The sequence below is a fragment of the Monodon monoceros genome, unplaced genomic scaffold (genome assembly GCF_005190385.1).
Source record: "Monodon monoceros isolate NGI ecotype Baffin Bay Population unplaced genomic scaffold, NGI_Narwhal_1 Super_Scaffold_1, whole genome shotgun sequence".
Lineage (NCBI taxonomy): Eukaryota > Metazoa > Chordata > Mammalia > Artiodactyla > Monodontidae > Monodon > Monodon monoceros.
In genome coordinates, this window is record NW_021703765.1 from 65299169 (window position 1) to 65314313 (window position 15145).

Below are 15145 nucleotides of genomic sequence, written 5' to 3' on the forward strand. Positions count from 1 at the left end.
TTAGGCAGCTCTGGCCAACTATTTAAACGATGAAGTATCGGGGCCTGGGCTGCCTAAAACACATTGATTCAACTTTGGGAATTATAAACCAAATAGGTAATAGTCCCTGTGGTTTTTTTTTTTTTTTCTTCTCCTTCTATAAAAGGGCAGGGGAACTTGACAAGTGGTCGGAAGCTACTCAGAAGACAAGTGGGACACAAACATCACAGATTAGATCCATGAGGGTCTCCTGGGCCAAAAGTCTTTCAGGAGACACCGGCTGGGACAGCTTTGACTGTGGGAAAGGCTCCCTATATCAAAACCACCTCTTCTCTGGCCTGAATCTCCTCAAGAGGTCAGAACCAGGACTGTTTTCCCCCCAGTTGTCTCCCCATGATACTTAGAACAGCAGCTTCTGAGAATATAAAAAATTCCGAAGCAATAACACTACCCTTAGGATATACTACCTTTCCTCCAACCAAAATTCTAACAACTTTCTCCAAACCTTTCCCTTTAACAAAATGATCCAGTTTAAAACAGGTTGTTGGGACTTCCCTGGTGGCACAGTGGTTAAGAATCCACCTGCCAATGCAGGGGACACGGGTTCAAGCCCTGGTCCAGGAAGATCCTACATGTTGCGGTGCAACTAAGCCCACGTGCCACAACTACTGAGCCCGCGTGCTGCAACTACTGAAGCTCACGCCTAGAGCCGGTGCTCTGCAACAAAAGAAGCAACCACAGTGAGAAGCCCGCGCACCATAACGAAGAGCAGCTCCTGCTCACTGCAACTAGAGAAAGCCTGCGCGCGGCAACGAAGACCCAATGCAGCCAGAAATAAATAATTAAAAAAAAAAACCAAAACAGGTTGTTACTGTCATATTTTAAGATCATTGACAGATGGTTTTCCAAAGTAAATGTATTTCTATCTTTTATCTTATACTGCAGCCAGAGGTAATGCTGACCCTCAAGGCTAAGAAAGTTTGTTTTTTTTTAGTACTTCTAAACGGAATATCAATAGCCAATGGCAGTGAACATTTCTGGAGAGCTTTCTCTGCTAGACGTTTGTATCTCATCTCACCTGCTAACCATCCTATGAGGTAAGGTCTAATACAGGACCATAACTGCTATCTGCCATTCTGAAACTGAAAAAGCTCTACAACCCCAAAGTCTATTCAGAACTTACTTGGCAGCGAAACTTAATGGCCCTGAACTCATTTGGAGGCACAGCTGCCCTGAACTAACACGGGGCTATTTAGATTTTAGTTGTCCCACTTAATGTGAATATCCATGTAGTTTGCTACACAAATATGCATGTGTTTGGTTCCTGAGGACGGCCCCACGTCTCCTGGGAGTTCCTTAATACAAAATATGTGCATCTTAATACCTTTCTAAATGCCCCAAATCTCAGAATTCTGAAATATCTGGCCCCAAGGGTGTAAGACAGGGATGGTGAATCTCTATTATCAACCCAGTTCACAGAGAAGAAACTGAGACTCCTCGAGGGGAAGTGACCTGCCCAAGGCCACACAGTGGGCAGGGTGGAGCCCACTCTGAGGCTGGCAGCTGCCATCAGAGTCCAAGCTTCTGGGTACCATGGGGGGCTGCTCCAAGCCATGACTTCAGCCAGGAAAGAGTGCTGTGCCAGCAAGGCTCTTCTCCGTAACCGGCTATTTGAGGAATTGGGGAAATAAGGGTGTGGAGAACACCAATCAAAATGGGAGCAATTCAGAGGGCCTCGTGCTTACCTTGCCGAGGACAGTGAGGCATGGTTTCGGGTCCAGTTCTGGTTGTTCCAGCTTCACCACTCCTACCCAGCCATATTCATACAAGTCCTCTTCATCATTGTTATTACACAGGCCCAGTGGGTGCATCTAGGAAACAAATGGAAAGAAAACTTCAGTAGGCAGGCTGCAGACCTGCTTGACTCCTGGTGTGCACGTCTCAGACTCAACAGTCAAAAACAACCTCAAAACTTAAAGTCATATGGGCGGGATGCATTTTTCAACCCATTGAGTGGATCCTATTTCAGTACAATGAGCTGAGCCCTGGGGAGAACACAATAGAGCCACTACAAATAGACTTCGCAGATGCTTTCTCACTGCTTTGTAAGCAGTGGTCACCTAAGGTGGACACCACCCAATGGGATGTAGGAAAAGAGAGATAGCGTAACTCCCACATAAATCCCGGTCTAGGTGGCTGTGAAATACCATAACATTCAGTGGCAGCTACAGAGGAGACGAGCTAGGTTAGCATCCAAAACTATTTGGCTTCCAGACCTTAACAACACATTTACTTCAACTGATGCAAGAGGACCTCGAAACACATTCAGGAATTTATGGAGAGACCATTAGACATACAGCGGAATCACCAGGATAATTAACAGGCTGTTTAAAGGCTACCCCTGGTTACAGGAAAACAGATGAAATTCTTTGAGGTTTCTTCAAAATTTGCAAAACACAAAATCAAAGATAGGTAGGAGAGCACTGTCAAATTTTTACTAGTAAAAGTGCATTTAGTGGAAGCCTGAACACAGAATGGTACTATGGCTTGCGCTCACAGTTCTAGTATTGAGTTTTATCAGACCCCAGAATCCCTAATAACCATCTGAGAAGAGGAAGTCCTTGTGGATAAACCTAACCTACCGAGACGTGAAGGAGTCTAGCACGGTGCTAAACTCTTTAAATAGCTGGAAGAAATATGTCTTTAGAGTCATGGCATATTAGAGATACAAGAGACTGAAGAATCCACTGTGTTAGCCAGAATAATGGCCCATGAGACATCTATGTCCTAATCCCCAGAACCTGTGAATACGTTACCTTACAAGGCACCAGAAACTTTATAGATGTGATTAAGCTTGATATCCTGGATTACCTGGGTAAGCCCAATGTAATTGCAAAGGTCCTTACAAGGAAAAAAGGGAATCGTGGAAACAGAAGAGATGTGACCAGGGAAGCAGGGGTTGGAGCAATGTGCTCAGAAGATGGAGGTGGGAGCCATGAGCCAAGGAATGCAGGCAGCCCACCTCCAGAAGCTGGAAAAGACAAGGATTCTCTCTAGACCCTCAACAAGGAACGTAGCCCTGCTGACCCATTTTTGACTTCTGACCTCCAGAACTATGAGAGATTAAGTTTGTGTTGCTTTAAGCCACTAAGTTTGTAGTAACTTGTTATAGTAGCAAATAGGAAACTAATACAACCTCCTTATCCCCCACTCATTTTAGGATGAGAAGTTCAAGATAAATAGCTTTTCCAAGACAACACAGCCAGCAACTGGCTGCCCCCGGGGTGGCCTGGCCCTTGAATTCACAGTCCAGTACCTTCCAACTCCACTTGCTTAACTTTATTGTCCCTTCTTCTGAGAGCTGGTCACCTGACTGGGGAGAAAAGACTAAGAGGTACAAATCTCTGTAAAGAAAGGCTGCCTGCCAGCTCTGAACTGGGTGGTGTGGGAGTGTAATGTGAGTTTGGTGCAGGTGGCCAGAGTTGCAGCTGAGTCTTGAGCTGGGCTTCAAAGGGAGAGCTGGACGGGTCCGGGGCAGGGGAGAGGACGGGCGGCCATCCACGCCCGGGGACGAGGAGCTGAGGGATTTAGGGGGAGAAGAGAGGCTACCTGAGCAGCATGGGGGGACACAGTCGACACCAAGAAGAGAGAGACGGGCTCAAAAATCAGGAAGGCATGTGGATACCAGGACAGCACCACAGGTTCTTTGGAAAAGCGGCGCACCAAGAACAGTAATTTGAGGCAGGCGGGTTGCACCTTCTGGCAATGGTGGCCCTGGACTGGAGAGGATGAGTGAGCGGAGGAGGGGAGGGAGCAGCCCAGAGGGCAGAGATCCTTGGCAAGTCAATGGACCCACAAGGAAGGGTGAGCGCCGCAAGCTCAAGGGGTGGCCGGCAGCTGTCTTCGTAGCGGGCACAGGATAACCCTGCCCTGGGAATTGCAGGACCTGAGATGGGGAAGCCTGCGACATATGATTTTTGCACCAGCCTTCAGGCTCCAAGAGTCTGCCCAAAGGACCAAGGAGGGTCCTGCAGTGCAGTGGATGGCACAGCTTCCCTCCAGCTGCCCCTGAAAAACTCAGCCCACTTTAGGATGTTCGATGGTTATTAAATGATGAGCGGCTTGAAATGCAGATCTCCAACTGGAGAGGATGGGCAAGGGCAATAAGCCAGTCGTGCCAAGAGCCAGGTACTTCTGACCCTCCAGGAAGTGCCTCCCAGCCGGGCTCAAGTCAGCTTCCTGAATCCCAGGTCAAGTCACGTCAATGGCAGCCCCTCTACTGACACTTTTCTACAGTGTTCCGTGATATTTTTAACCTGGCCACGTGCCTTGGAGGTCTCCAGAGGGAAAGGTGCTTTTTGTTACTTATACCTATATAGGGTTTGGTCAGTGATAGAGAGCTGCGTCGAGGGAAGCAGAGGAATCATGCAGGTCTAAGACTTTGTATTAAAACTTTACTGAAGAAGGAAGCCAGATGTAAAAGGCCATATATTGTATAATTCCACTGATATGAAATATCCACAACAGGCAAATCCATAGAAACAGACAGCAGCAGATTAGTGGATGCCTGCCTGGGGGAGGGGGAAACGGAGAGTGACTGCTTAATAGGTACAGGGGACCTTTTACGGCGATAAAATGTTCTGGCATCAGATGATACTAACGGATGGGTGACCACTGTGAATGTACTAAATGCCTCTGAATTGTATACTTTAAAATGGCTTAAGTGGTAAATTCTGTATCGATTTTACCACAATAAATACGTTTTTTTAAAAAGTCCCAAGAGTCAGGGACTTCCCTGGTGGTCCAGTGGGTAAGACTCCACGCTCCCAATGCAGGGGGCCCAGGTTCGATCCCTGGTTGGGGAACTAGATTCCGCACGCACGCTGCGACTAAAAGATCCTGCGTGCCGCAACTAAGAGCCAGTGCAGCCAAAATAAATTATAAATAAACATAAAAAATAAATTAAAAAAAGAGTTTACTCAGAAATGACTGTCCTCAGCCAACATGGGAATCCACAGCGTAGGACGATGCGGTTTCCACACTTCCTGAGCCTAAGCCAACCACCAGAGCCCTTCGGGAAACTGTGTCCTGCAGAATACTAGCCCTGCACGATGATAAATGGGTTCCTGCACACGCAACTAATGCTGAGGAACAGGACATAGGGATTCGGGATCTACATTTGGAAATTAAAGCTCTGCAGAGGCCTAAGGTTTAAATAACTTAAAAGGGTTTTAACCTTTGCTAAAACCAGCGTTTCCTACCCGTTGATGATCAACCCATTTTGTGTTTAATATGCTCACACTGTTTCATGGGACACACTCCGAGAAATGCCAAGTTAGGGAGAGCACAGGTACGCGCGTGAGAAGAAATGAACCTAAAGTAGATGTGATCCGAGCCAAACGCTGACACGCGTGATGCGAAGAGCAAAGGCTGCAGTGGGAGGAGATGGAGGGACGGTGCGGGGCGGCTGGAGAGAAGGGGGGGCCTGGGAGGGCGCGAGGAGGAGGAGGGCGGGACTGTGAACCCAGAGCAACAGAAGCAGGAGTAGAAGCTGAGGCCCTTAGCAGACCAGGCTGAGGCTCGAGCTGTGGAGCAGGACACGTGGCCAGGGGAGGCATGGCAAGAGGGCGTCCGGAGCACTTGGAAATCCCAACTGTGTGAGCCTCACACACGCTGAGGTCCCCCTAGCACCCTGGGCCGCACCCCATGTGGGGCCCTCCCCCTCCTTGGCCCCAAGACCCCTTTTCAAAGCATCCGCTGTCACTGGGGTGCCTGTGAGCAGCTCAAAGTGTCAGCCCTGTCAAGGGTGTTGACTTCTGCACGGGGATCAAAGATTTAAAAACCAAAAGGAATTTTTTCTCAAGTGCTGGTGGGTGTAATCGGTTGGCATGGGTGGTTTATTTTCCCAGGGAGGGTAAAGGGCCACCAAAATCACATCTCAGAGCATCCAAAACCGACCTCACCATCCTCCCCCTTCCCAGCTCCACTCCGGAGTTTCTTCTCTTCTGAGTTCCTTATTCCAGTCTGTATCTCCAGAGGTCCAAACCACTGGGGTTGTGAATTCAACCTCAGCTACGTCTCCAGTGTAACTGGCCTCTCTGACTCACCTACCAATATTGTACAATTCAGGTCTCTTTCAGCTCGCCCCCGATGACAGCATCAGCTTCCAGAAATGCCCGCCACCCTAGGTCTCCAAACATTTACGCCCTGGGGTTCTCTTTTCCCAAGGGCTCCACGTTATGAGCTCAGCAGAATGTTTTATAGGGAAGCCATAACATGAAAATATTCACTCATAAACTGACCTGTGTCAAAGGATGGAATACTCTAGGCAAAGGCATAAAATGCAAACGAATATGCCAAATCTGGGGAAAGTGAAGGAGAGGGCTTTCTTGTTAATTGAGCATCAACTATGTTACTCTGTTTATGTATTTTATCTTGTTTAATCCTTACAGCAACCTCTTGCTAATTGGTCTATCAGATGACAGAGTGACTAGACCATGTCGATAAATTGCAAACTAGAACCGCAAATCAGCCAATGATGCAAATATAACAGAGTCCACCAAAGTCATATTAGTCAACAACAGGATCCACTCAAAGCAAATGGCAAACAATCTAGCTAAGGATTAAAGAAGAAATCCACATGGGGGCTTCCATGGAGAATGATCAAAGGATTAAGACAGAACTTTGGGAAAAGAGAGAGTTCTCTAACATTTTTGGAAAAATGACTTTGGGTGTTCCTACTGCTGGAGTCAAACGTAAGAGAAGGATGTCACATCCACATTCTCAGACAGTTTTGCTGGAAATATCCCAACACTGCCAACAGGGGATTTGCTCTTTGTTCTCAGAAATCAGAACAAAGTTGCAATTATAATTTAACTTGTTAAATTCAAATACAAACTTATTTTGTGTTCCACGTTTCAAGATAAAGCCCCAACCAAATCTTTCTACTGTCTACTGAGAAATAGTAGCCCTTAACCTAAAAAGATCCCAAAGTCCTTTTCTGGATCACAGTCATCTACGGAGAATGAGGACCTCCAACATATGAAACACATATATTCTAAATATTCAGTGAGACATTGCTGCCAGACAGTCATCACATGAAAACCACACTTGTGAATTCGTACATGCTGACACCAGCCAGTGACATATAGGCAGTGACTACACATAAGACCTGTGTGTGCAAAATTAATCTTAGGAGATTTCAATGAATGATGTTCAAGCATGTTAACTTTGAACTTAATGTGGCACATAAGCAATTAACAGTTATAGGAATTTCTGAGTTTATTTTCTTAAAATGTTTGGGTGTGTGAGGTTTACCTGGTCAGATGTTTGAAATTTAAGAAGTTTTTGCCTTCATATTTTTAAGAAGGTTAAAAATGGCTGAATTGGGGGTGGGGAGAACTGGATGAAGGTAGTCAGAAGGTACAAATTTCCAGGACATAAGATAAATAAGTACCAGGGATGTAATGTACATCATGATAAATATAATGAACACTGCTGTATGTTACATATGAAATGGTTAAGAGAGTAAATCCTGAGTTCTCATCACAAGGAAAAAATATATTTTTCTCTCTTTAATGTTGTATCTGTATGAGATGATGGATGTTCACTAGACTTCTTGTGATAGTCATTTCATGATGTATGTTAAGTCAAATCATTATGTTCTACATCCTAAACTTATACAGTGCTGTATGTCAAAACTGGAAGAAAAAAAATGGCTAAATTGTGTGTAAGAACTCAGGGTTGTCAGAAAGAACTACTAATGAAAACATAAAGGAAAAAACAAACTCAGAAACCTAGAATGGGCTTGACAAAACTTGACAAAAACTCACTGGACAGAGAATACTGAAGGAGGAGAAGGACAGCCTGAAATGAGAAGATAAGCAAAACTCCTGGGGCAGGTCCGGAGAAGAAAAATGCCAATAATTAACAAGCCACACTAAAGTGTGAGGATTTAACAGAAGATATGTCCTAAGTTATAACTTTGGTCTTGTGCTCTCAGAATAACTTCAGGATGTCAACATCCTGGCTTAAGTCAATTGAAGGCAAATTCCCAGTTAGTCCTCTATCGGGAGGTTTGACAGTAAGAAGCGGTGCCTCTGGCTGTCTTACTCCTGATTTTGTTCTGAGGGGTGTTTGGGGGATGGAGAGGATGAGAGCTTTGGAATCATGTAACCATGTTTTGAAACCTGCCTCTTATGAGGCATACCTCCTTGAGCAGATGACTTGATTTCTATAAACCTCTATTTTCTCATCTGTAAAATGGGGACAGTACCATCCACTTCAACAGGGTGCTGTGCAGATTAAATGAGATAAAATATATAATCTTAGTTGCATGGTAGACGCTCAATCAGTGGGAAAGCCCTCTCCTTCATCACTTTCTCTTGACACGTCACGTTTGCTTGCCCTTCATGCATTTGCCTAGAATTCTCTGTCCTTCAAGACCAGTTTAAATGTCAGCCCTTCCATGGAGCTTTCTTGAATGCACCAGTATAGCTAGTTGCTTCCACCTCTACATTCCCAAATGCTTTACATGGTGCTTAGCACAGTTCCTTCAGCCTCTCCTCTGGGATGGGTACCTGCTCCTACAAGGAGTCTTTCCCAGAGGTCCCCTTTCACCCCACCGAGAGCCTTGTGCCCAATAGGTGCTCAATAAATGACCGCTGGGTGTCTCCAGCCCTCAGCCTGGAGACAGGCCTGCTGCCGCATCTCAGCTCTGATCCCCAAGTCACCAAACACATTCCCAGGACTTTACCGGCAATCTCAAGATTTACTGGGAATGGCACAGGAGCAAAGGCTGTTCCTTCTTGGTCTCAGCAGCTGGGCTTGCAGAGGCAGGTAACACTCTCCATGTGCAGAAAACACAATGCCACTGCCCTTCACTCAGGCAGGCCCACAACAGTGCTTTATGAGGGTGATGGAGGGGGAAGAGGAATAGAGGATTCCTCCCCTAAAAAGCAAAACCTCAACATTTCTGGCCCCTGTCTGATCTCAGAAGCTGCTGTCAGCTCCGAGAAAACAAAGGGAATAAACCGAGGAAGAGGCAGGCATGGGATCCAGGGCACAGAGAATCCAACAGAGAAGAAAAATAGAGGGAAATCCCAGGAGGACAGCTATGCCACCAGCCTGCCAGGCGACCAGCCCAGATGGGGTCAGAAGGATGAGGGCTGCAGGAGAGCTCCCCAAATAAGTAAACAAATAACAACAACCTGAGTCATCACCCAGTGGGACTGACAGTATTGAGAAGTGTTACAGTCCCAAACAGGAGAATGAAATGTGATAATCAGATAGCAAACTAAAGTAAATGGGGTGGGGGCGACAGTTATTAACTCCAGAAAAAAAACAAAAAGTCACACCAGAATTGTAAACCATAAGCAGGGTATGGCATGCATGGCCTGGCTGGGAACACTGACAGCCATAATAACGTAAATCCTTATCTAAACATTGATTGTGATATAACTACATTGGGAAAATGCAGAGATGGGAAATTTGTGTATGGGGGTGGGGAGGTGGAAAGGCCGGGCAGGGGAAGGGATGAGGGGGTTAAGAGAACAAAATCGCCATCTTCCAGAGTAGGAAGTTGAAAAATGTATAAATGGGCTAAAAATATGAGGCAGTATAAGCAGGTTTAGAAATTATTGACAGAAATTTAGAAATATTCCCAGAGGTGAACGGCAGAAGAAACCACTAAATAACTGAAAGTAGTTGCCTCTGAGAATAGCAATCAGGGATGGCAAAGGGTACACCAGAGGAACGCTCTTTCAATTAAAAGCCATGAAGTATTCTTTCCCTTCTGTAAACATATACGTGCTTTATTTTGGTTAAGATCTTCGTAGGCACTGCTGGACAAATGTCCCCTTCCTCGGGTGTTCCAGCAGATTCTCTGGGTCCTGCAGGGAAGCATTCCATCAGGCCAAAGAGAGACCCCAACAGGCAACCTGCACAGGACTATGGACTTGGAGGACTGCCTGGGACGACGCTTGGGAGGCCCCAGGCCCTGGGCTGGGGACAGCTGGAACACAGCACATGGATGATTCAGGGAGAATGGTGAAGAAGGAACCAGCAGCCCTCACCACCCCCATAAGCCAAATAACTTCCAGGGGGCACCAGAGTGTGATGTGGATTTGAGAGTTACAGAGGTGGCAGACACAACAACCAGGGTGATTGTTCTAGGGAGCCCCAGTTTTCTCCCAGACACAGACAGATCCTATAACCTCTACAAGGGGTGCTGAACAACGTCCTTGCATTTCCAAACAAGGAGCTGCTCGGGCAAAATGGCTAACAATAAGCAGGGCAGAGTCCTGGCCACCATCAGTGCCAGGTATCGAGCATCTGGTTTTACGCTGAAACATGAAGATGGACCTTCTTCAAATTTCTCGGAGCCCAATGAGGTTGGCTATCATGATTTCACTGTTTTGTTAATGGACAAAGACTCTACGGGAACTTCAAAGCCAAAAGACTATGTCAGACAAGGTTAAGTATCTGGAGAAACAGAACTACGTTCCCTTGGGTATAGGACATCAAGCCAAGCTTTGAAACCAAGACCAGCTCTTTAAGAAGCTTTCAGTACAAAATCCTGGAGATATACTGGGGCACTTTCCACACGCCTGAAAGGGCAAAACTGAAACCGGGGCTGGTGGTGCTCTTATCCAAGGCTACAATATCTCCACACTCTGCTGGAAGTTTAAAATAACTTCAAAAGGGCCGCCTGCTTCTAAGTGGGTTACTGTTACACTGGAGCCAAACACGGAACGAATAGGAGGAGAGACATTTCACTCTGTAATATTATCTCATCAAAAAATTCCTGGGGATTTAAAAGGGAAACTTCCTTCCTTTTGTCCTTTTGCCGCCGCAGACCAGGGTAGGGTGTCACTGTGGTACAGAGTTTCACATGAAACAACAGCCCTGGACCTTTTCTTAAAAGGTGTGGTGGCTGGAATCAAGACTTATAATTTATGTGAAAGAATGGAAAAGGACAGCTCCACCCATTTTTCTCTTGAATCATAAGGATTATTTTTTCTCTTCTACGTACAAGGAAACAGACAACTCTCTTTTGCTCTTTGAACAAACAGCCTGAGCCTTTTTCTGGATCTAGAATCCAGAGGTACCCGAACACAGTTTTTTTCCCCCCGTTGTCATAGCAATGGGAACGGAAAGGACCCCAGACACAGAAAAGGAGCTGGCTGTTGCTGCTGTTTGTTGGAAACATCCAAATGGGAATTGCCTGAGGATTAAAACCGGCATTTCTTCGCTGAGGGGTCTGGTCTTCCGAACACTGTCTTCCGCAGTGGGTGTCACTTTTTAGAGAAAAACCAAGAACAGTCTCTACCCTGTTTGGTTCCTCTTGTTCTTGGTACCAAAAGAACTGAGAAGCTGCCTGTCGGAATCTGGGCAAAGCAGCAAGTATTTCAAATCTACCTTCTCACCTGAATATCTCCCATCCCCTGAATTGCATTTTGTCAGATAATCATGTTGAAACTTAGATACGGCCCTGTGTATATCGCATGTCTGACTTTACAGACCTTCACTTAGAACTTCCAATTCCAAGTAGGTAAGGAGATGTTTCATAGGTTAAGTTTTGTTAAAAAAAAAAAAGTATCCAATAGCCGATAGGAAACCATCTGAAAATGTTAAGCAAAATTTAATTCTAAATCTATTCTTTAAATGACTCAAAGTGACACATACAGCTACCAGATGACAAGTATTGAGCTCTACATAGAAATTCACAGACATAGTTTTATTTTAAATTACAAGGCAACATCATAAAGGACACTTGATTGTTCTTATTATAAAAAGGTAAGGATTTGGTGCTTGTACACACAAAACAGTTATTAAATCAAGAAGAAATATGTTGGAGGGGAAAGGGTAAAGAAGGCTTCTCATTCTTCCAGATTTAAAAAGAATACTATAAAACCACAAAATCAATAAAACTACATGATGCCAGTCTGGAACTAGAAAAATAGAACAAGTGGAAAAGAAATTCCAAAAACATATTTAAAATTTTAAAAGATCTTATGATGAAAACCAGGACAACATAAGGATGCAGAAAGGACTCACTTAATAAATTCTGTTGGGACAGGTGGATAGCAATGTAGAGAAAAGCTCAGTTTGGCCGTCCGTAAGTTATTCTGAGAATCAGTGAGGCAACTCGAGTTAAGGGAAGTCCTTCAGGACAATTAACAAGCTAGACAGTGACAAAGGAGGCGGAAAGAGCAATATATTCTTAAAACTTCTCCATATTATCAGTAACAGAAAGGAATGAAGTGACAGTTATGGGATATATATAAATAGTTTACAGTAAGAAAACAGAAAGACCATCAACCTTGTTGCTGATGAATGCACAGTAAAATCACCAACGTAACTCAATGCTACTGGGTGTATGGGCTGCTGGGTGTATGTGGACACACCTGGCTGGCCACGCTGCAAATCGGCTCAGTTTGGGGTAATCTATCAATATGAAACAAACCCAAGATCCTATGACTTTCTTTCCCCCATAATTCCATTTTTAGAGCAGATCCTGAGGAAGTAACCTAAAACTAAGTCAAAAACAAATGAAATAAATAAATAAAACAAAGAAGTAACTTTCCATGATAAAATCTTCAAGCAGTCCTTCTCCAAACTATGAAAATGTGAAAGAAAATAAGAATGTCTTCCCAAAGACTATATAATCAAACAAAACAATGTGCATAATTTATGGGATATTATATAATTATAAGAGGATAATGATGAAGATAACATGGTATAAAAAGTACCATGTATGAAATTTTAAGCATATGTGCAAAACAACACCTATTTAAAAATACCATCTGCAGATGGGCGAAAACCGCAAGGAAACAAAGAATTTTAAAAGTTGATGGGTTTAGAGAGTAAGGGTAGCTGGAGACTTTCCTTTTTTGGATTCTAGTATTCATCCAAACCAATATTTGCTAAGCACTGACCCTGTGCCGGACACTGGACAAGAAAAGGTAATTAAGACCCACTGTTGTTTGATCAGTAATTTGAAAAAAAAAATCTAAAATGTATGTGCATTTGCTGACACAACAGGTGACGGAAATTTGAAGCTCACCAGGGCTTTTTTCATATAAATCAGCTCTATGTACAACACAGTTTAAAAGTAACAAACGGCATTACTAGGTAGTGACACGCATCTGCAAACAGATGTGCTCCTCCCCACAGCAACACGCCACCACAGAATGGTCCAGCAGCTGAGCACACCCTGGACAGAGCGTTCCGTGGGTGCTGGACAGGACAGCCAGGCACTGGGAGCCTGTGCTGGCCAAGCAGCACAGGCTGCCTGCAAGGGCTCAGCAAGAAAACATGAGAGGAAAGTATGATAAACCGGCAAGCAGTGTGGAATCAGCAATAAACACCATCCTAATGGATGATGACAGCAGTCTAGCGTCGGTCATCCCGACACGATGAGCTTGTGCCAGAGGCCACCTGATCAAAGGAATACTTTATGAAGTTACACCATGGTTTTGGTTCCTTCCTTTGACACACGCAAAACAGGTAGAGAAAAACACTCAAAACAAAAACAAAGCTAAAAATCCTTTCACCATCTGCTAGAAATACACTCCCTGCCCCCACCCAAAAACTTGTACCTGAAAGTTTATGGTAACATTATTCATAGCAGCCAAAAAACTGGAAATAACCCAAATGTCCATCAACGGGTGAATCGGTAAACAAAATGTGATATACCCAAACAATGGAATATCATTTGGCTACACAAAGGAACAATATTGATACGTGCTACAACGTGGATGAGCCTGGAAAATATTAAGCTGAGTGAAAGAAGCCAGTCAGAAGTCCACATCTTCTATTCGCTATTCATATGAAAGTCCGGCATAGGGAAATCTATAAAGACAGAAAATAGATTAGTGGTTGCATAAGGCTGGAGGGTTGAGGAATGAAAGGATAGGGAAGTAGGAGCTAAAAGGTACAGGGTTTGTTTTTTGATATGATTTATATGTTCTAAAATTGATTGTGGTGATGGTCTACAACTCTGTGAATATACTAAAACCCACTAAACTGTACACTTCATATAGGTGAATTGTATGGTGTGTGAATTATATCTCAACAAAGCTGCTAGTGAAAGAGTTAATGCAAATAAAGGGCCAGTTAGAAAAGAAAAAAAAAAAAAGAGTAGGGCAAGACTCTAATTATGGCGTGTTGAAAAGAACACAGCCCCAAGGTCCAGTTTCCTCGTGTGTAAAATAGGGACAGCGCCTGCATCACCCGAGTTAGATGGCACAAGCCAATGCACTCGGTAAATTAGGATTCCAAGGTTGGGGGTGAGGGGACTGTATTAGGGCACAGTGCCTAAGAGGGAAAGGGCTCTAGCCAGGGCAGTGTCACCATGAAAAGAGTAATAACAGGAGATCGGTGAGAGCAGAGTGAGGTGGAAATAGAACTACTCCTATTCACCATGCCCAAGACCATGGACCCAAGCAAGAAACCTATCGCAAGAATGCAGGAAAGCAGGACACCAGTGATAGATCCAGAATGGGGGCAAGAGCCCGTGGGGAGGGGAAGGGCACCTCAAGTTCCTCGATGACTCGCTAGCTACACCCACAGGCTACAGATTCACCCCCATCCCGTCCTTGCTTCTCTGTAACTGCACTGGTGAGTTTCCAAACCAGAGCGCTTCAGAAAGGGTCACTTAATGAAAATCGCCTGATTAAAATAGTCCTGTGTAGTCTGTTAATAACAGGGGCAGGGGGCTAGGGAGGAGAGGAAACCACAGTGTTAAAAGCAATAAATTATATGCTGCGCTTTGCCACCCTCACCCGACCTTGGGTGAGTCATATAAGGGCCCCATTCTCTCTGATCCTGAGAGCAAAGGGAATGCCTGCCACCTGCCTACCCCATGGGGGTTTTGGGAAGATTAATGAGATAATGTCTGAGCTGTGGTTCGGGCTCCCTGGAGACAATACTAGGTCTCAGGCACTATTAGCACAAGCTAGGACAGTTTCTTGCCCATTCCTCACCTCATTATGCCACCTGTGCTTTATTACGTCTGCTATTAAAGTTCTCTCTCAAAGAGTGGACCAGGGAGGTCACAACCCAGGCTGGGTCTGCTCTGCCTGGCCAACCTTGTTAACGCCACTCCCTACACCCTGCTCATCAGCAATAGGGTACCTTGAACGTTCAGCACAGCGCCCAGCAT

General features: G+C 44.9%; 1 protein-coding gene across 2 annotated transcripts in view; it reads right to left on the bottom strand.

Moving 5' to 3' along the window:
- Positions 1 to 15145, bottom strand: part of ZNRF3 (zinc and ring finger 3) — a 145323-nt gene that overhangs the window by 52947 nt on the left and 77231 nt on the right. For both annotated transcript variants that reach the window (XM_029221793.1, XM_029221786.1), the window contains exon 2: positions 1725 to 1850. In XM_029221793.1, coding sequence (XP_029077626.1) covers positions 1725 to 1850 — 126 coding nt within the window. The remainder of the gene's footprint in view (positions 1 to 1724; positions 1851 to 15145) is intronic.